Below are 20,139 nucleotides of genomic sequence, written 5' to 3'. Positions count from 1 at the left end.
ATTCACAAAGTCTTTCTAAAGAAAATGAAGTTAAAGCCCCCCTTTTGATAATCAAAAGTCTTTCTTGCCCACCATGAAGAAAACAAAGTAGTTCATCATCTAGAGTAACGTTTAAAGACTAATATTAGCAAGCAAAAAAACCCCACCTTAGAGAACAGTCACTTCAGCAGGGAAAAAGGTGTTTTGAGTGAGATCTAAGCTAAATTCTATCACAGCTTTAAGTATACAAAGACTATTCCAACACCATCTTAAACAACATACTATGAAAGATTTGTAGCTTATGCTAACCTTTTAGGCAATTTCTCCAACTAAAATCCAATATAGCTTTCAAGGAATTACCCCTAAAGCAGGCCCATGTTAGGGAAAGGACTGGAACAGATATGAGGAAAAAAGGCCTGGCCAGATAGGTAACTAGCTAAGCAGCACTAACACCAGAGGAAAAACAAGTTGGAAAGTGTGCATACTGACTGCAATACAATATCCAGGCCATACTTCAATCAGACTTTTTATATGGACTATAATACAATATCCAGAGCCACACATTAGTCAGCCCTGAAGGATGCTTTCATTTATCAAGAAGCAGCATAGTTAGTTTATTACCGAAGTAACAGATATGGCAACATGTATAAAGCAAGCAAAAAACCCACTGTATTAAAGTGTAATTTGCCATGGAAACACAAAGAAATAGTTTTCATTATTTCTCAAAGGAGCTTGTTCAAAAGTACTGTTCAGGTGACAGAAATTACCATTACAGCATGAATGCTTACAAATTAGTATGAAAAGTCTATTAAAGCATTGTAAAACTCTGCTTTTATTATTACTTAAATGTTTAAGCCATGTAGACCAAACAGCAAATCGTAACTAGAAAAAAAATACAGACTGACTTCCCATTGTATGCCATTAAGGCAAATTTTGAAATAAATTGTTTTAATAAAAACTGTACTGGTAGGCAACAATCCTAAGACATAAGTACTACTACAGAGAAGGGAAAGTATGACAACTGCAGTACATCTCAAAGTAGATGTACTCAAAGATCAATTTTCACAGGTGTCTCCAGATGAAATAACTAGAAGGCAAACAGAATCTGGAAGGAGAGCATGTGTTTCTAACCTATCTGCCTACAAAGCTGTGAATAGCAACCAAGCTGCTCCTACAGGAAAACCATGCTCTTACAATGAAAGGAGCCACAGCTGTCCCTGCACAGAGAAAATGAACAATGTACAGTAGTCTACTGAATTTTGAAGATGGCGCTGCAATCAATAGGTCTCTTAAATCTGTGCTTTCCTTTAAGCATACATCAGAGCATTCGATGCACAGAATCAGTGTTTTGTGACTTGCCTTTTCACATACAGAGAAAACACAGCATTTATAATTTCTAGGCATAGGTAGCAGAAGAAACAGGATTTAAGAAATAACACTTCTCACCAGTATTAACCTGCTATCTTCTCTTGGGCTACACTAGCAATGTTCTAGCTTTCCAAGAAATTATCTGGATTTTTGAGTCCAGATATAATTATAATTGTTTCATTTTTAAAGAGCTAAGTAACTTATCATTAAACAACCACTTGGTTATTAGCATGCTGAACAGTAACACCCACTCCCAAATATGTAATGAGAACTAGTTTTTCACAAGCATTACCAACCACAGACCATCACACACATCATGACACTGAGCAGATCAGCAAATCTGTTAAACATCAGGAAATATCTCGATCTAATGACAAACGTTTCCTCTTCATAAATGAGTCTTGAGTGGGAGAACACAACTGCAGCTCCTCAGGGATGATAAGCAAACACTGTATATACCACTTGCAGCATCTAACCTAACCCAAACTTTAGAATACACCTAAAATGACTAGAAAGTTTGTATCTGTAAACTAACCTGAAACAGCATATACACAGAGTTTTCGGAAATGCAACACAGCCAGATGAAGCCCTTCAGTACCACTGTAAAGACAGTTAAAAAAGCACTGCTTTCAGATAAATTCCAAATAAAATGCATACAGGGTAACATTCAACAACATGTTAAAATTACTTTCAGGTGTCAGCCAAATCCACAGATTTGGGTGTTAGACACTAGCATAAAAACTCAGAAGTATTAATCTTCCTAAATTTATGCTGCACTGTTAGAAGTTAATTTCAAAGTTGAAACAAATCATTTAAGAACATATTTTCAGATTTAAGTATGAGGAGTAAGTCACCTATTTTCCCAGTTTAGCTTGAAATTAATTTCCAACAAGGAGCTGTTAATTCTTCCAAAAACCAATGGACAAAAATCTTCACTCCAAACAAGTATTATTCAGCAACCACATACATTACTTTTCAAATTCACTTTTGTGAGTTAATGTTCTTCTAAATAGATTCTCTTACAGCCAATTAAATATATGTTCTTAAAGAATTCATTTTAATTTTGAAATTAACTTCTAATACTGCAGCACGACCTTTATTTTAAAAATGAGAGAAAATCCTGTACTAACCACAGGAAAGACTTGTGTTCTGAGACCAAAGGCCACAGGCTGGAAGGCCTACATCAGTTGGAAATTGTTCTTCTTTTATTCAAGTACTCATGGAGCAATTCTCTAAGAATTCAAACACCCTACCCTGTGAAATGATCTAAAACATCTTCTATAGTTACAGCACAAGAACCTTCTCTGCAGGAAATACTTCTTAGGTTTGGCAGAAGAAAAATGCGAATGTAAAATTCTGAAGTTGTGACTTTCGCCTTGGAGTTTAATTAATACAGGTTCTGTGGAACTGGTACAAAAGTGAATTTCAAAAAAGTAATGTATGTGGTTGCTGAATAATACTTGTTTCAAGTTATGATCTTCATATGCATTTGGGGTTTTCCTCTCATTTTTAAAATAAAGTTCCTACATAGATTCCCTTACAGCAAATTAAATATAAGGCCTTTTCCTTAGAGTCACAGTACCTCTCCTCTAGCTGGCCACTTGTTTCCACTAAATTAATTGGAATTAAAGATCTTCAATCCTCTATCAAACCCAAAACAACTGGCCAATATTACATCTTAGATCATAACAAGTTACTCAAGTTTTCTTAGCACCTAAAAGACTCTCAATATAAGAGTTCTGTTCTACATGCTTTTAAAAAATAGTCCAAGTATCTGGAAGATACTCATCCACATATACATTAAGTAAAAATTCTCTCACATCAGGATGATTCAAGAAGCAGATGAAACACATACTAGGGACATTCATAGATGTGCTTAGCTGTTGTCCATCTAGAAATTGAAAACTCACCCTCCAAAACAAAGAAAGAAAACCACATCTAAGCCTTAAATAAACAGCAACATAGCCTGTTGTTCATTGACTTACGAAACAAATCTTCCCACTTCCACCTGCAATATCGGTTCTCGTAACTGCACTTCCAAGAGCAAGTCTTCAGCTTGTGCTCCATCTCCAGGTTTCACAGGATGTGGATTAAAGATTCGGAGATATCCCATATAACTGCCCACAATAATCTTATCTACAAAAAAAAAATAACCAGAGGAGGCTACAGAATACAATAGTACATGTGGAATTCAACTTGTTGCAGAAGTGCTTCAAAGAGTACCCTAAAATAATAGTATATTTACATGGTTCAATTAATGTTGATTACGCTCTGTCTTCTACATTAAGATTAGCAATTAGCTTTCTGCAAATCCAAGAAAATTTGTCAGCAATGGGTTCAATATGACAATTATAATGGTGGTGGCACTACGCATTGTTAGTATTCCATCACTTTAGATTGATGTTCACACTTCTTAAAAAGTCCCATTCTGGTTTTGAAGAGTACTTCAAACTTTCAGCTTCTACATCTTTGACTTGTGTGTTACACGTACCACACCAGCAGAAGTGTCAAACTTTAAAACTGGGACCGATCACATTTATTCAAATGCATACTGAAGCCAGATAAGTACTACAACAGGTCAGCAAAGCTACGCCTTCACATCATCCGCTCTTGAGACAGATCCATTTTCTCAAAGAGGAATGCAATAGTTACATCAGAGTTACTTTGGAACCAGTATTTTAAGCAAGTAGTCATGTGGTTGTTAGTGAATAACAAAAAATTGTTAACGAAAACCCCGGAAAGAGGTGCCTCCCACAGTAACAACCAACAACGCAAGTTGGCTGCCAGTACTTATTTCCTCTAGATACAGCTCCTCATATCAATGCAGATCAAAACCAAAGCAAATAAAACTTGTCCACAAGTCAGGAGAACATACAAATACCCCTAAGCCAGTTCACAAAGTTCACAAAGTTCTAAAGGCTTAGCATAGTTCCACAGGACCCCAAGTCAAAAGCTCAGAACAGCTGCTTGCTTCCTCTCTTCTCCAGCCACAAAAAACTTGCACTCCCAAGTCCCTCATTCAGAGAATACTGACTGCCTTCCCCACTCTCATCTTTTCCTCAGATCAGTAACAAGTATTCCATCAGCAGTAGACTAAACCCATTTTAGTTATTAATTCCTTAAAAACACTTAAAGTGAGGACATTTTGACCTGTGTTAGGCAATTGCAAATAGCCAATTCACTTTTGGTCCTGAACTCCAGAAGAGCCTACTCTAAAAACAAAGAGAAAAATATAACGTTGAGAAATGAAAGAGCAGCAGACTACTACTCCCACAACACTGCTTAAGTCCTGCTTTTATATCAATTACTTTTTTTTCCTCTAAGAAAAGACTATTCAGAACTCTGGCAGAATTCTGGGTTTTTTGATCACAGGTCTACACAGCACCAGGCCTGCTGGACACAGATGGGGTACACCTGTCTCAGAGGGGGAAAAGGATCTTTTCACAGGTGTTAACAGGGCTCACTGAAAGGGCTTTAAACTTGATTTGAAGGGGGAAAGTATAAAACCAGGCTCACTAGAGATAAGCCTGGGGGCAGCATGCTAAGCAAGGTCCTTTGGTCTGCCATCTCAGTAGAGGTGGGGGATGGAGATCCACACGGCAGCAAAGACTCAAGGGTTATCAATGTGTTAGAAAACACAGAAGCACGTGAGAACAGTCACACAGGAATTAGGACTTCTCCCCAAAAAAAGACAGCAGGATCAATAGTAGAAAAGATTGTTTGTTTTGCAAAATTCTTACCTTATTAGCTCTCATCCTCCTTTCTTTCCTTAAGTTTTTTTTTCAACAACTTACAACATATGTTTGCTCCCATGGCTAACTGAAAATGTTCTATTTTAAAGATACCTACCATTGAGGGAATAAGACATGAGAGAAATTATCACTGAACACAATCAAGAATTCAGATGTTTAGAAACCTACACTTATATGAATACAAATAGCATTGAATTAATCCTCTTAAGGCTACAAGGACACATTAAAGATCTCAGACTTTACCCAGCTAGCATGGCTAACAAGCTTTCTGTATGCACTGGTCAAAGCAAACTTGCAGCTCTGTAGCTTAGAAGTCAGCACCCACATAATTCTGAATTTACCTCGTCCACTGCCACTATTATCAACATCAGCAACACACAGACAGCCTTGGTCAAATTCTTCCTTTTCTCCAAGTATGGTGGACCACCAGTCTCGAGCTTTAAACAATGACATTCTTCTTTACTGAAAACAAAACAAACCATTTTTAAAGTGTATACTAACATATATACAACTGTTTATACAAACAACTCTTTACTTGTCAGTAACAACTTTCATTAAGTATATTTCATCTCTTAGCTTCACATTGTTCTAGCCTGAACTGAATCAATGTTAATTTCAGGTGTCTTGGCTTTCTAGTTATGTAGTTCAAAAAACCTTAGGAAACTTCTTGACATTGGTTTACAAACTAGTTGTGATAGACACTGCTAGTCATATGAAGAAAAAGCAAAAAAACAAAACCCTGCTTTTTTAAAATTCTTAAAAGCCTTCTGTAACAAGCATTACAAAAGCATTACAAGTTTCAAGTTACAGAACTAAGGTATTCTCCCTTACCATGGAGCATCAAAGATTCTGATGCAAGCCCTCTGCAAGTGAATTTATTTTTAGAAAAGTAAACAAAGACATAAGCAGACAACATCAAAACCTCCACCATAATCGCCTTGAACGTGCCCTAGTGACACGGCTAAAGAACTCGGTCAGACAGGGCACAAATCAGCTTTTCTACTGCCTACCTGCTGTTATTTTAAGGCGGGGGGGGGTAGAAGAGACTAACCCTGTTGCAGGCGGCTTGACAACAACATCACCCCAGTTCAAAGCTCGCAGCTCCATGCCCACACTCTGCCATGGGAGTGGGACAAACCCGAACGCGCTCGACACTACAGCCGGGCGGTTCTTCCCGCGAACAAGGGAAAAACGAGGGGAACACCCCTTGCTTTCCTCCGGAGCAAACGTAGGACCCGCGAGCCCTCGCCTTTCCTCTTGAAAGGAAACCGCGTCCGGCAAATCTTTATTTTTTTTTCTCACGTCAGGCGGTCACCATCGCGCCGCCGGCCGGGCAACCCGCCGCAGCCGAGCGCAGGCTGGCGACAGCCCAGCCCTCCCCGCACCCCCTCTCCCTCGCACAGCCCCCGCAGCACCTCCACCCGAGCCCCGCGTCCGGACACACACGCTCACCCCCCGCAGCGGGAGCGGAGACACACAGACCGGCGGGGGGGGCTCGCCTGGGCGGGGCGGGGCGCGGCGCCTTCCGGGCGCGGTCCGAGCTGCTCCGGAGCCCTTTTCCCCACGGGACCTCCTCACTCGAGCGCAGACCTGAGGCGAAACGAAAGGTGAAGGAACGGACCGGCAGCGTTACGACCCCCTCCCCGCCGCCGCCATCTCCGGCGTCCTTCCCACCGCGCCTTAAGTACACCCCCCCCCCCTGCCGCGCCGCGCCTCGCCCCGCCCCGCCCGGCCCAGAGGGCAGGGCCGCCCTTCGCGCCGCCACTGGGAAATGTAGTTCGGGAAGCGGCGCGGCGGACCGTTGGGCCGTCCCATTTCTTCCCGTCCGGGGGGGGGGGGGGGGGGGGGGCAGGAGGAGAGGCATTCCCTTGTGTTTCCTGAGGAAAAAGAAAATAACAAAAACCCTTAACCTTCCGACCGGTAGCTTTCCTTTTCGGAGCCCTCACGGAAACGTTTGGCCCTCGGCCGCCTCGCTCCACCAAGCCGTCCCCCCTTCCTCCCCACTTTTCCTCCTGCGTGGTACCGCCGGCGGGCCACGCGCACGTGACGACTCGCCGGGAGCCCGGCCCGGAGCCGAGGCGGCTGGCGGCGCCGTCGTTGCCGGGTCTTGGCGGTTGGCGGGGACCCGCTCGGGCCGGCGCTGAGGGACTAGCGGCCGCCCTTCCTCCTCCTCCTCCTCCTCCTCCTCCTCCCCCCCGCCGCGGCGGGGGCTCTCGGCGCCCTGCCCCGCGCCGGGCAGCTACCATGGACAGGACCGCCGTGGCGAAGATGGGAGCGGTGGCCAGCGCCAGCGTGTGCGCCCTGGTCGGCGGGGTGGTGCTGGCTCAGTACATCTTCACCATGAAGAAGAAGACGGGTAGGAAGACCAAGATCATCGAGATGGTACGTGGTAAGGGGGTGGGGGGAGAATGAGGGGAGCAGAGGAGGCCGGCCGGCCCCCCTCCGCCCCCGGCCGCACGCCCTCCGCCTTCCCGCAGGCTGCGGGCGGGCCGCCGCACGCCGCCCTCAAACACCGGCTCCTTGCCCGCAGCCCGCCATTCCCCTCTCCTTCGCCCGTCCTGCCGGAGGCCATCCGTCTGCTGGCCGACGCCGCGGGTTGAGACAGAAGTCCCCTCTCCAGACGCGTGGGGCTCCCTGCGCCCACCCCGTTGAGGCGAAGGGGCAGAGGAGGGGTGCTGAGCCGGGCGCAGCTGTTCTGCCACAGCGTGGTCCCGTAGCCCTAAAACCGCCTGCTCCCTCCTGCCCTGTCTGCCTCCTGCCTGCCCATGCGTGAGGCTGTGGGTCTTGGTGGCGATTTAAGAGCCTGCTGGTAAGTTGTTGAAAAGAAGCGTTCAGCCATCTGTTGGAGCTGGGAAGGAATGTCTGTTAACAGTTACTATAAAAGGAAGATGGAGAGCTCTGTCTCTACTGCCCTTGTTAAACTTGTTGTTTAGGGTATTATTTAAATATCTGCTTATCGGTGGCTGGATGGTAAAAGGTCTTAGTTCAGACAGTATGCCGATTACATTAAAATCCTTCAAAATTTGAATTTTTGGCTTGGACATCGCTGTACTGAAGAACTGAACTGAAATCAGCAAGTCAGTTGATGCTAGCCAGTGGATATTTTGTGATCATCCCTGCCAAACCTCACTAAAAGCTCAGATTTTTTTTTAATTACACATAGATTTTGCTAAGAACTAGGATTCTGTATGTGAATTGTGAGCTAACTACTCACCTGGCTGTGTGATGCCACACTTGCCGGTGCAAGTCGTGCAGTGCAGTTCATGGTACTGTGGGTCCAAAGAAGAATTCCACTGTGCGGTTTTGCTAATCATAAAGTCATCATACCTACTGTAGAAAAAGGATTTGAATGCTGTTTCTAGTCATCAGTCGCATTGTTCGACAATTTGGAGGGGGCTGTCTTGCTTTCTAGTTTCTGTGAGCCCACTTACAACAGCTTGCGGGAGAGCAGAAAGTTTGGATTGCCACTGTAGGGAGGTTCTAGATCTATTTCTAAAAAAGAGCTCTGGGGTCTATAGTAGGATTTTACAAAACTCATATGAAAACTTACAGCGGCATAACACTGGTTAACTATAAATTATTCCTTTTTAAATCAAGTACTGTAATACTAGAACTTACTTTAGAGTTATGGGGGCAATAAAATAACAACATTTAAAAGCCTGATCACACAAACACTCAAAAGGCAGATCTAAAAGGTTCAACTCCTATTGACAACAACCCATTTGAGCTGTGGTTCAGAAAGTGCCCAATAATTGCTAAAGATGTATTTGTATTAACTTTCTGTGCAATGTTTAAATGATGTTTTGGCTGGGAAGACTTTAACTTTTATCTTTGTTGCAAAGATTTTTGCCTTTGGTAGGGAAAACAATTGTTACACCAATGTTAAGTTGATTTCTGGTAAGTGAATTTCTTAAGTATGTACTTCAGTTAACATTTTCAGAGCTATGTTCTTGGACACAGATCTGTGATCCTAAACAGATATGTCCAAAAATTCTGCTTTTATGATCAGAGCTTTTCTCAACTTTAAATTGCAAGGGAAAAATAAAGCTTGTTCAAAGCATGTCAGCTTTCTCATATAGAAACATTTTACCAATTGGATGCAGCACATATGCTTACTTAGAGAGCTAGCATTTCAACTGATATTCAAGTTGGCAGCTTCCTCAGCTAACAGAGATCTTTAGTTCACCAGCTGCAAGTCTTCTTTCTTCCTCAGGGAGTGTTTTCAGTGGACATGTAATCAGGCTGTGAAATATCTGTGAAATAAGTGAAATAGCTATGTAAACTTCATACCACAGATTTTAGTTTGTCAAATAAGGATGAAAATGTGTTTAAGTGCTTGTTTTACTTGAATATGCTGCATTCTGGAGAACTCTCTGAAGTAGTTTTATCCACCTAACTAGATTTGATTCAACGTTTGCCATTTATGAGATACTGTATCTGCTTTCATTTATCACCAGAGAGACCTTGCTTTGACCTTTGGGGAAAGGTGTTGTTTTCTAGTCTGTAATTTAGTGTAAGTTAGCGTGGTGGTGGGGAACCATACTGGTTTATTGAAATGTATTTTTTCTAATACATGAGTTACTATATCAAGCTGGTCTTCTGTGTTAGATTAAAATTACAGGATTGTTCTTGTATTTTAAGCAGATTCTTTTGGTTCAAGTTTTCTTTGTGGAACATTACACTATACCCCTGTTAGACTCAGAATTACCTTGATTTATAACTTGTATCAAAATCAGTAGGGAGCAGGCCTGTTTACACCTTAGTTGTGTGACTTTAATTCTCACCAATGGAGTATTATTTCATTATAATTAACTACAGCAATATTTTTTTTTTACTTTTTCTTCTTAGTTAAAATAAAACTAGATTAATAGAAGACCCAAATCTAAGTAAATATCTGACTTATAGGACTGTTTAAATGCTAAAAAACAGCAACCTTTACAAATCAAATAGAATATCTGTAGGACACGTTAACATCATGGATTATGACTCAAAAATGTTTAACATGAAGAGAAGTGGAAAAGATTCCTAAGCATTGTGGAAAATACAAGGGTAACCATGCTTCCTTGCTGAATAATAAAAATCAATAAATTCTTGAATATCTATCTCACATTTCAGTAGATTAATTCTTTAGCAAAGTAATTAGCCCGGTACACAAATTTACGCTTAATAAAGACACCATAAAATCAATGCATTTTATTTGGAAGCAAAGGTTTAAATTTGGAATTAAAGTATTAATATTGTGTCTTCATTGACCATCTGAAGTATGCAAACAGAGAGTTTGCCTTAAGCGCTGATAAATGTAGACAGAGTTACTTTGGCTCCAGTTGCAAAGTAACAGAGGCATTAATAGTAAATATATAGCCAGTCACGTGAAGGTTTACTCTGTGTGTTAAGAAACAACTATGTCCCAACGCCTTCTGTATTACTTTGCACAGCCAAATTGCCATTTCTGTGAAACTGTAAAAGTATTCCTACAGTCAGGTGAAGGTAAAAGTTAGCCGCAAGGTTGCTAACTTTACATTAAAGAGAAGGATAATAATGAGTTAGATTCTTGAAGTAACTTACTAGATAATGTTTGATAGCTACTTTAGAAAGAGATTAAACCTTACAGTAACACTCAGTCTTTTGGACTTTTCAGACCCCAGGAAAGTTTGCAGTGAAGTTATGGATCCTTTCATAGCAAATCAATTCTACTGACAAAAGGCTCAAGTTTCTTGCTTAGTCTTTGTGAAGCCTTTTAGAAACTCAGCAGAAAGCAGGCGTTGACAGACTAGAGTGAAAAATGTTGCCCAAGTCTATCAAAAGCACTGATCTGTAAGCAGTAGCCCATTCTAACTAAAATATGGGGTTAATGTAGGAAAAACTGCTTAATGGAGTAACAGTATCTTTTGTTATTTGTCTTTTTCATAAACACAGTTGTTAGAACCTTGGATTTTTTTCAGCAGGTCACTCTTTAGTTTTGGAGCTTTTAAATGTATTTATTTTAGATGGATGAGAAACATAACAGAGGTGGTTGAAAAGAGAATAGCAGAATACCTTAAACTGAGACTTATTCTCTTAGGTTTGTTCTCCAGAAAACTGGGCAAACGCTTAGTTAAACTTGTTTATTTCTCCATCCTGTTCCTGAAGTGAGAGGATCTGATTACCCGAAAAACAGATTTTGTATCAAATTTCAACAACAGCAAATTAAAAATCTACTTAAAAAGCAGTTTCTCATTTTACAGGAAACTTTTTAACCAGCCATTATTAAATGTCTCTGGGTGGTTTCCTTTTTAGTATGTTGGGGCAGGAAAAGAAATGCATGGATTTTTGCAGTATTAGAATTTACCTGGAGAGAAATAAGCAAACAAATAAGTGAGGTAACTGCTATTTATCTACTTCTCTAAGAAATAAAAGGAACATATTCTGTGAGTGGGACTGTCATACTGCTTTATTCTTGTCTTGTTGCTAGTAACTAGTTATTATAGTAACTGTGACATTACTCTGTCATGAGACGTTGATAACCTCCAAGTGGAGAATAAAGGAATATGTAATGTGTAGTATACATACATATTCAAGAATCTAAACAACTATTGTATGAAACTCCTTCATACATACTTTTTCCTTGACAAAGAAGAGTTCGAGGCTTTGCAAACTGTGGCATCAATGAAAAGGGGATGGAAGGAACATGGACTCTCTCTAACAATACCACTGCACAACATTGTCGCTTTCTGGATATTGCAGTGATAATATTTAAAATGTTGTGACCTTGAGAGCCATCCAGTGATGTGATCCATGTGGGAATAATACTGTTCTAAGAGAATGGTACCATGGTACCAACCTAAGTAGTGAGGAGTGAAAGAACTCCTGAGACCTAATACCTATTACCTACCTATTGATGCAGGTAATACCTACATCAATAGCTAATACCAACCCATCAATACCTAATACCTACCTATTGATGTGTGACTGAGAGCCCTTACATCACTAGTGACTAGAGTATTAGCTAATTTTTAGAATATTGTTAAAATTTTAAAACCAAGTTAAATTTGATATGAGTACTGTGGATGTCATATAACTATTTCTATAAAACCTGGGCTTTGTTTAGACTGTATTCCTGAATAGAAAAAACACTGACAGAGTGATAAAAACCAGAATTAATAAAACAAGGTCGTGTTGCCCATAGGCTTTTTTCATGGATAATCATAATATATAACAACTTAGAATGTGGCTTGTAAAACAAGTTTACACAGGCCAGGAAAATACATTAAGCATAGTTCATGTTGATACAACATAGATACTAGATACACGTTTTTATTCTCACTGTAAATAATTCAGTTGAAAATTTAAAAAAATTTGGATCCTAGGAGAATAGAAATTGACTCAATTTCAGTGTTTTCTTCTAACACTGTTAAGAATCAAAAAGCAGTCTACCATACAGATTAGGTACATACTAATATTTTACTTTATTTAGTATAATAAGCTGATCCAACAATTTAATCATCTGTTTCAGAGGTAGGTTTTAATTTTCTGAAATTGCCGCTGCCTTATTTCTTTTTTCAGTAGATCTTGAAACATATTCCTATAAGGAACAGATATGGGAAGATCAACTAAATTTTTAATTTTGCATTAGTTGCTTTAGAACTTCTTTATCCTAGTTATAACAGTTATCAAAAACATAGCAATGAACTACACCTTGATGCCGTGAAAAGCCGAAATTGAAGACTCAATAGTCGGCAGACTATTGAGCAGGTATTCTTTATTGCGGCGCCGGGCACACGGGGGATCTCTCCTCCAAACGTGTGCACCGAAGAGACACAGTTACTAGGTATTTATGCCATGTTAACATACATATTCATTACATTTCCAAGAAATGTTTATCATAGTAATGGCTTTTCCGAGAATTCATTAATATATGGTAATGTCCATCGCACATGTTTGTTTGGCGTCTCTCGGCAGCGGTCTTCAGATTATCCTGCAGCCTCCTTATCTCTGTAGTTTGCATACCTGTTCTCCCAAGGCCCAGGCGCCTAAAGGGATTATTCAGGAGTCCCTTGTCTTGCAACCGTCCCAGTATTCACAAAGAACCAAGACTTGTTTCTGACCACCTGAAGTGATAACTTCCCCTACATGTTACATTTGTTACATTTACAGTTATCAACCTGAAAAATGAGCTCTAAGTAGTAAATATAAGTAAATGTCGGGATACAATATATACTGTAGGTATAGGCTCGGAAGAGCTTGTTTGCTGCTTTTGTTTATCATTTGTATAAAGTCTTTCTCCAAGACAGAAAAGCAATCTTTCAATGAATCATTCTGCTCTGGAATACGTTTACCTTTTCATAAATGATTGGTATGTGTTAAATCATACTTTCAAGTGATTTTTCTCTTCTTTGCAATAGCTCTTGGTTATTGGTTGAGCTATAATGGCATCTGTTTTATTAAACTCTTTACACAGATTAAGACCAATAGCAAATAGTAAAAGTATTAAACATGTTACCTTTAACTGTCAATCAATATAAGCAGTAAGAAGTTTTTTTAACTGTCTGAATACACATATTGCAAATTTGTTCATACTGTGAATTAAAGTTGCATAACATTTCAACAGTCTTGAGTTAACAAGAACTTTCAACTTTAACAAAAAAATATATAAATTGATCAATACAGGCATTGAAGAGACACAGGGTATGGATTCATGCATTTATAGGCAGAATACTAGCTGTAAATTCAATAGAAGTTTTAAATGTACCTGTAAATGTAAAAATGTCCCAATTTGTGTAAGTCTGGAAACTTCTTAAAAATACCTTGACTTTTTAAGTTCTTTATTTGAAAGAAAAAATGCAATAGCTGCCTCTTACCTTGTATTTTCACTTGTATGAATTACGTAATGCAAAATATATAAAATTTTTTCTGTGTTGGCTAGTTCCAATTCATGCTAATAGCCTTCAAGCCATCATCCCCTTTCTTCCCTCCATGTGCGCACACACAAGCATATTTTGTGCAAGTATACTACAGTATACTCTTTGCTTACTGTGAAGAGTAAGTTTTGGAGAGAGTTTAGAGAAAAATATCAGAAGAGAGGCACATTCTTAGATTTTATTGCCGTAATCTGGATTTGTCAGATGGTAATTTAATTTTCAAGATTTAAATTTTAACTAGTTGAGCTGCAGCAGACAGTGTAGAGCAGCAGGTGGCACTAGTGTGAATTTTCTGTCTGCACAGTAGATCTCTGAAGATGGATATACAATGTTTTGTAAGTACCCTGTTATTTAAGAAATCCTGTCCCACAATGACTGGCATTTCTTGGCCACTACCTGACTCTAGGTCAGACATGTACAACTGAACTGGTCCTGTATGCAGAGGGCCTAGAGTAGCAGCTATGTCTCTGCTATGTCACGTGCTCAGCACTGAAATTTGCCTGATCCCATCACTTGCTAAGAGCAGCTGAGAGGCAGGAGTATCTTATAACTGTTCTTCCTGGCCTCCTTTCCTAACCAGCATGCAAAGAGATGTAAGGCCAGATAAGACTGAAGAGAGCTGGGGAAGTATACTGTTGTGGAGGATGTGGAAAATAAAAGTTAGGACAAGAAGTCTAACTTTTCCCCTGGCCTTCCTGCAGTCATGTTGCTGTGCAGAAGTTGGTCTGTAGTGACTATTTCTTCGTGGGGTGGAGGTCTCTGTGTAGCAGGCATGTTGACCAGTTGCTGGACATCAGCTGCTTTGTCTTACCCAAAAGTAATCAATCACCAATGGTCAGCTGCTGTAAAACGTCAGCTGCTCTAAAACATCAGAGAACTTACAATGACTGCAGTAGGCAGATTTTTAGTCCCATGTCAGTCATGCAGCAGCTTGACTGGCACTGTGCCGTTAAGTGTGAATCTGTGGCTGTTGTGTTGGTCACCTCTATCTTAGGTTATTTGTGTCCAGTTTCTGACTGTTTACGAAAAAAAAATATATTGCTCATTAAAACTCCACTGGATTTTTCTAACTGGGCTAATCCTTATATCAGTATAGTGGTTTACCTGAATGTTAAAAAAAAGTGAGGCATTTTTCAGTACAAGTGGACATATACTTAAGGTTGCAGCACACAGGTCAAAGAAGATACCATGTTTAAATACTAAAAGGAACTATATTCTTTTCATTCAGTAATGCCACAAAAGAATACAGAATTGCATTGACTTAGACAATAATTACAAAAAATATGTTTTGATAACATTTCTATAAAATACGTAAATAAAGCCTCTTGCTAGAAGGAAACATGGCTTCTGCTTTCATATGTTCCAACTTTTTAAAAAAAGAGTTAATTTCTTTAATTTGTTTTGTTTTTTTTTTTTAAAGGAGTAGGGCAAGGTTCAGACTTGGACACTGGAGATTCATCAAGTGCCTAAATATAGAATTTCAGACTTCTTGAGCTGGTTTTGCCATCAAGAAAGATTCCTGTTCAAATGTACCTGTTCTTACTTGTTTCCCCACTCATTAGCTGTAACTTCCTTCCTGCACCCTTATATAAAGAACTGTTTGTCTGCTTTGCAGATTGGATCACTGAAATAATCCAAGTTTGTTAGAGCTTTTGTTTTCACCTAAAAGTTTGTTTTACTCCACCTTAACACTGACAGAATGAATACCACTGAAATGTACCATTAACCATGTTCCTTTAAAGCATTCCCTCTTTGCTGGAAACTTACTAGTTATCAGACTAAAAGTGTAATTTTTACACTTAGCAGTTATTAATGCAACACTTATTATCTTGGATTGCATCTGCCTTTGCAATGTAAATCAGTTATGGGTAAGCCTCAATCTAGTCTGCATGTTAGGGTGGAGAAATTGTATGTGAAACTGAAGGGTAGAAATTAGTACAAAGCAGTAGCAATATTGGTACATTAGCAGTAGTAGTAGTATGGTACGAAGTATAGTAGTATTACTACAAACCGGTTTTGAATATGTCCTGTATCGCATGGCAAATACACAGAGATACAAGAGATAAGCAGCATCCAATTGCATCTTTGAATGGATCCAGCAGACAGAAACACCCATAAAACAGTGAGACACGGAGACGAAACAATCCATCACACCTCAAGTCATCATGCTGCCTATTACCTTTAAAACGAGTGTATGGTAGCTGTGTTTCATCTTTAGACTTAATGCATTATTTTTTCAAGAAGTTTAAAGAAGAGTCTGTACCCAAAGATATCCTAACAGTTAAAAACTTAATTAGTCTCAATGTGTAACTTTAGTTGGAATATTATATTAGCACTACATTCTTCCATTAGAATTGTAGTGTCTGGTAATGCATTGTAGATTAAACTTTGTCCTGCTGACTTTGCTTTCAAACTGGGTCCTGCAACTCCGCTTTTCAAGGGTCAGAGTTTATTTGATCTAGATAGAGCATTCTTAAGGTTAGTGAAAAAAAAAATCTAAGCAGATTTTTTTTCTTAGAAGCTGATAAGAGGACAAGAGAATCAGCAGCAACTGCTGCAGCCTAGGCCTTGGGCTTAATACAAATTCCATTCTAGATAGTGTTACATGGGAAGCTTCTAGAGAAACAAGCATTTGTTTTAAACTCAAATTTCAGCTTACGTACATATAGATACATACAGTATATTTAATTAGAAAAAGTATACATGCACATGTACAGTTTGGGGAAAAAATAGTATAGGTCATCAAAATTATATTATTATGCAAGGTGAGCTTTTGCACACCTGATAGCTAATTAAGAATTTATAAATACACCACAATGTCTACATACTGCCATTTCTTAGAATTATATACTGTTTGCCTAGGTATTTTAAAGAAGGATTAGTTGTACCATCAACCTCACCTGTAAGCATTCTTTCAGTAAGCAATAGATTCTGTTAACATGAGAGGGAAGGGGATCTTTCAGATAGCCAGACTGCAACATCTATCCTGTTACCATAGCGGTGTTAAAGGAAAATAAGAGTTCCACTCAAATTCAAAAATTCTAATTTGTCAAAAATTATTTTTCTGTGTCTGTGCTCTCTGAAGAACCAGTAGGAAAAAGGAAGGGTGGCGTAAAAAATAAGATACTTGAAATCAAACAGAAGCACTATCATGAAGAGCAAATGATTCTCCCTGTCGTCACGTTACAAATAGCGAGTGTTGGCTTACCTTCCATGAAAGGTCTTGCCTGACACAGATAATATCATCTGCCTAGCAGTGGTCTATAGCAGAGGCCCAAGGAAAGCATAGGCATAGAGATGGAGCAAGTTATCATGATTTTTTTCACAGCCTCCAGCAGCTTGTATTGCAGAGACGGTGTCTGTAATTTAAGATGAGCTTTTTTCATGTTCACAGAATCACAGAATCACAGAATAGTAGGGGTTGGAAGGGACCTCTGTGGGTCATCTAGTCCAACCCCCCCGCCGAAGCAGGGTCACCTACAGCAGGCTGCACAGGATCTTGTCCAGGCGGGTCTTGAATATCTCCAGAGAAGGAGACTCCACAACCTCCCTGGGCAGCCTGTTCCAGTGCTCCGTCACCCTCAGAGAGAAGAAGTTCCTCCTCATGTTCAGACGGAACTTCCTGTGCCTCAGTTTGTGCCCATTACCCCTTGTCCTGTCACTGGGCACCACTGAAAACAGCTTGGCCCCATCCTCCTGACACCCACCCTTCAGATATTTGTAGGCATTTATAAGGTCCCCTCGCAGCCTTCTCTTCTTCAGGCTGAACAAGCCCAGTTCCCTCAACCTCTCCTCGTAGTGGAGATGCTCCAGTCCCCTCACCATCCTTGTAGCCCTCCGCTGGACTCTCTCCAGTAGCTCTTCATCCTTCTTGAACTGGGGAGCCCAGAACTGGACACAGTACTCCAGATGAGGCCTCACCAGGGCAGTGTAGAGGGGAAGGAGAACCTCCCTTGTCCTGCTGGCCACACTCTTCTTGATGCACCCCAGGATCCCATTGGCCTTCTTGGCAGCCAGGGCACACTGCTGGCTCATAGTTAACCTGTCGTCCACCAGGACACCCAGGTCCCTCTCCGCAGAGCTGCTCTCCAGCAGGTCCACCCCAAGCCTGTACTGGTGCATGAGGTTGTTCCTCCCCAGGTGCAGGACCCTGCACTTGCCCTTGTTGAACCTCATCAGGTTCCTCTCTGCCCAGCTCTCCAGCCTATCCAGGTCACGCTGAATGGCAGCACAGCCTTCCGGTGTATCTACCACACCTCCCAGTTTGGTGTCATCAGCAAACTTGCTGAGGGTACATTCTAACTCTTCATCCAGGTCGTTGATGAAGAAGTTAAACAAGACTGGGCCCAGTACTGACCCCTGAGGGACACCACTTGTCACCAGCCTCCAACTAGACTCAGCGCCTCTGATGACAACCCTCTGAGTTCTGCCATTCAGCCAGTTCTCTATCCACTTCACCGACCACTCATCCAGCCCACACTTCCTCCGCTTCCCCAGGAGGATATCATGGGAGACTGTGTCGAAAGCCTTGCTGAAGTCAAGGTAGATAACATCCACAGCTCTCCCTTCGTCTACCCAGCCAGTCATGTCATCGTAGAAAGCTATCAGATTGGTCAGGCATGATTTCCCCTTGGTGAATCCATGCTGACTACTCCTGATAACCTTCTTTTCTTCCACTTGCTTGATGATGGCCTCCAGGATAAGCTGCTCCATCACCTTTCCCGGGATGGAGGTGAGGCTGACCGGCCTGTAGTTCCCTGGGTCCTCCTTCTTGCCCTTTTTGAAGATTGGAGTGACATTGGCCTTTCTCCAGTCCTCGGGCACCTCTCCAGTCCTCCAGGACCTCTCAAAGATGATGGAGAGTGGCTCAGCAATGACATCCGCCAGCTCCCTCAGCACTCGTGGGTGCATTCCATCGGGGCACATGGATTTGTGGACATCCAGATCGCTTAAGCGATCCCTCACACAGTCCTCCTCGACCAAGGGAAAGTCGTCCTCTTTGTAGGCTGCTTCTCTTACCTCCGGGGCCTGGGATTCCTGAGGGCCAGTCTTAGCACTGAAGACTGAAGCAAAGAAGGCATTCATTAGCTCTGCCTTCTCCGCATCCTCCGTCACCAGGACACCCGCCTCATTCAGCAGCGGCCCCACGTTGTCCCTAGCCTTCCTTTTGCTGCTGATGTAGTTGAAGAAGCCCTTCTTGTTGTTTTTGACATCCCTTGCCAGCTTCAATTCCAGGTGAGCCTTGGCCTTCCTCGTCGCATCCCTGCATGCTCTCACTACGTTTCTGTACTCTTCCCAAGTGGCCTGTCCCTCTTTCCACATGCCATGCACCTTTCTCTTCTGCCTGATCTCCGCTAGAAGCTCCTTGTTTAACCATGCAGGTCTCCTGCCTCCTTTGCTAAATTTCTTTCTCAGGGGGATGCATTGCTCCTGTGCATGGAAGAAGTGTTGTTTAAAAAGCGACCAGCACTCATGGACCCCCCTGCCTTCGAGAGCCCTGGCCCACAGGATTCCTCCCAGTAGCTCCTTGAAGAGGGCAAAGTCAGCCCTCCTGAGGTCCAGGGTTTTGATCCTGCTTATCGCCCTGCTTCCTCCATGCAGGATCCTGAACTCGACCATTTCATGGTCACTGCAGCCGAGTCTACCTCCAACCTTCACGTCCTCCACCAGTCCCTCCTTGTTTGTTAACACGAGGTCCAGCAGCGCGCCTTTCCTTGTTGGTTCCTCCACCACTTGCATCAGAAAGTTATCATCGATGCTCTGTAGGAACCTCCTGGATTGCGCCTGCCTAGCTGTATGGTCTTCCCAGCTGATGTCAGGGTGGTTGAAGTCCCCCATGAGAACCAGAGCCTGTGACTGTGAGGCTGCTTGCAGCTGCCTGTAGAAGGCTTCATCAACCTCCTCCTCCTGGTCAGGTGGCCTGTAGTATACACCCACTGTAATGTCACGCGTGTGAGCCTGTCCCTTAATTCTAACCCACAAGCTTTCAACTCCTTCTTCACTTGCCCCCAGGCCAAGCTCAATGCATTCCAGTTGCTCCCTCACATATAGAGCAACTCCCCCACCTCTCCTTGTTGACCTGTCTTTCCTAAAGAGTCTGTAGCCATCTATGACAGCATGCCAGTCATGCGAGTTGTCCCACC

General features: G+C 41.6%; 2 protein-coding genes across 5 annotated transcripts in view; one reads left to right on the top strand and one right to left on the bottom strand.

Annotated features, from left to right (window-relative positions):
• BBS9 (Bardet-Biedl syndrome 9) overlaps positions 1–7,037 on the bottom strand; it is a 310,207-nt gene extending 303,170 nt beyond the window's left edge. The window contains exons 1-5 of one of the 2 annotated variants that reach the window (XM_075418656.1): positions 7,010–7,037; positions 6,552–6,689; positions 5,441–5,561; positions 3,333–3,483; positions 1,883–1,947 (exon numbers count right to left, since the gene is read on the bottom strand). In XM_075418656.1, coding sequence (XP_075274771.1) covers positions 1,883–1,947; positions 3,333–3,483; positions 5,441–5,552 — 328 coding nt within the window. In that variant the 5' untranslated portion in view covers positions 5,553–5,561; positions 6,552–6,689; positions 7,010–7,037. Of the gene's footprint in view, positions 1–1,882; positions 1,948–3,332; positions 3,484–5,440; positions 5,562–6,551; positions 6,766–7,009 lie in introns of those variants that run through there. The other variant, XR_012763711.1, reaches the window with a different exon arrangement.
• Positions 7,038–7,131: 94 nt separating this feature from the next.
• Positions 7,132–20,139, top strand: part of NT5C3A (5'-nucleotidase, cytosolic IIIA) — a 31,560-nt gene continuing 18,552 nt past the window's right edge. Inside the window, exon 1 of one of the 3 annotated variants that reach the window (XM_075418661.1) lies at positions 7,132–7,455. In XM_075418661.1, the coding sequence (XP_075274776.1) occupies positions 7,344–7,455 (112 nt within the window). In that variant the 5' untranslated portion in view covers positions 7,132–7,343. Of the gene's footprint in view, positions 7,482–20,139 lie in introns of all 3 variants that reach the window. The other 2 variants (XM_075418657.1, XM_075418659.1) reach the window with 2 other exon arrangements.

The sequence above is a fragment of the Opisthocomus hoazin genome, chromosome 4, assembly GCF_030867145.1.
Source record: "Opisthocomus hoazin isolate bOpiHoa1 chromosome 4, bOpiHoa1.hap1, whole genome shotgun sequence".
Lineage (NCBI taxonomy): Eukaryota > Metazoa > Chordata > Aves > Opisthocomiformes > Opisthocomidae > Opisthocomus > Opisthocomus hoazin.
The sequence above is the reverse complement of the archived record's forward strand: the minus strand, read 5'-3'. Positions and strand labels throughout refer to the sequence as shown.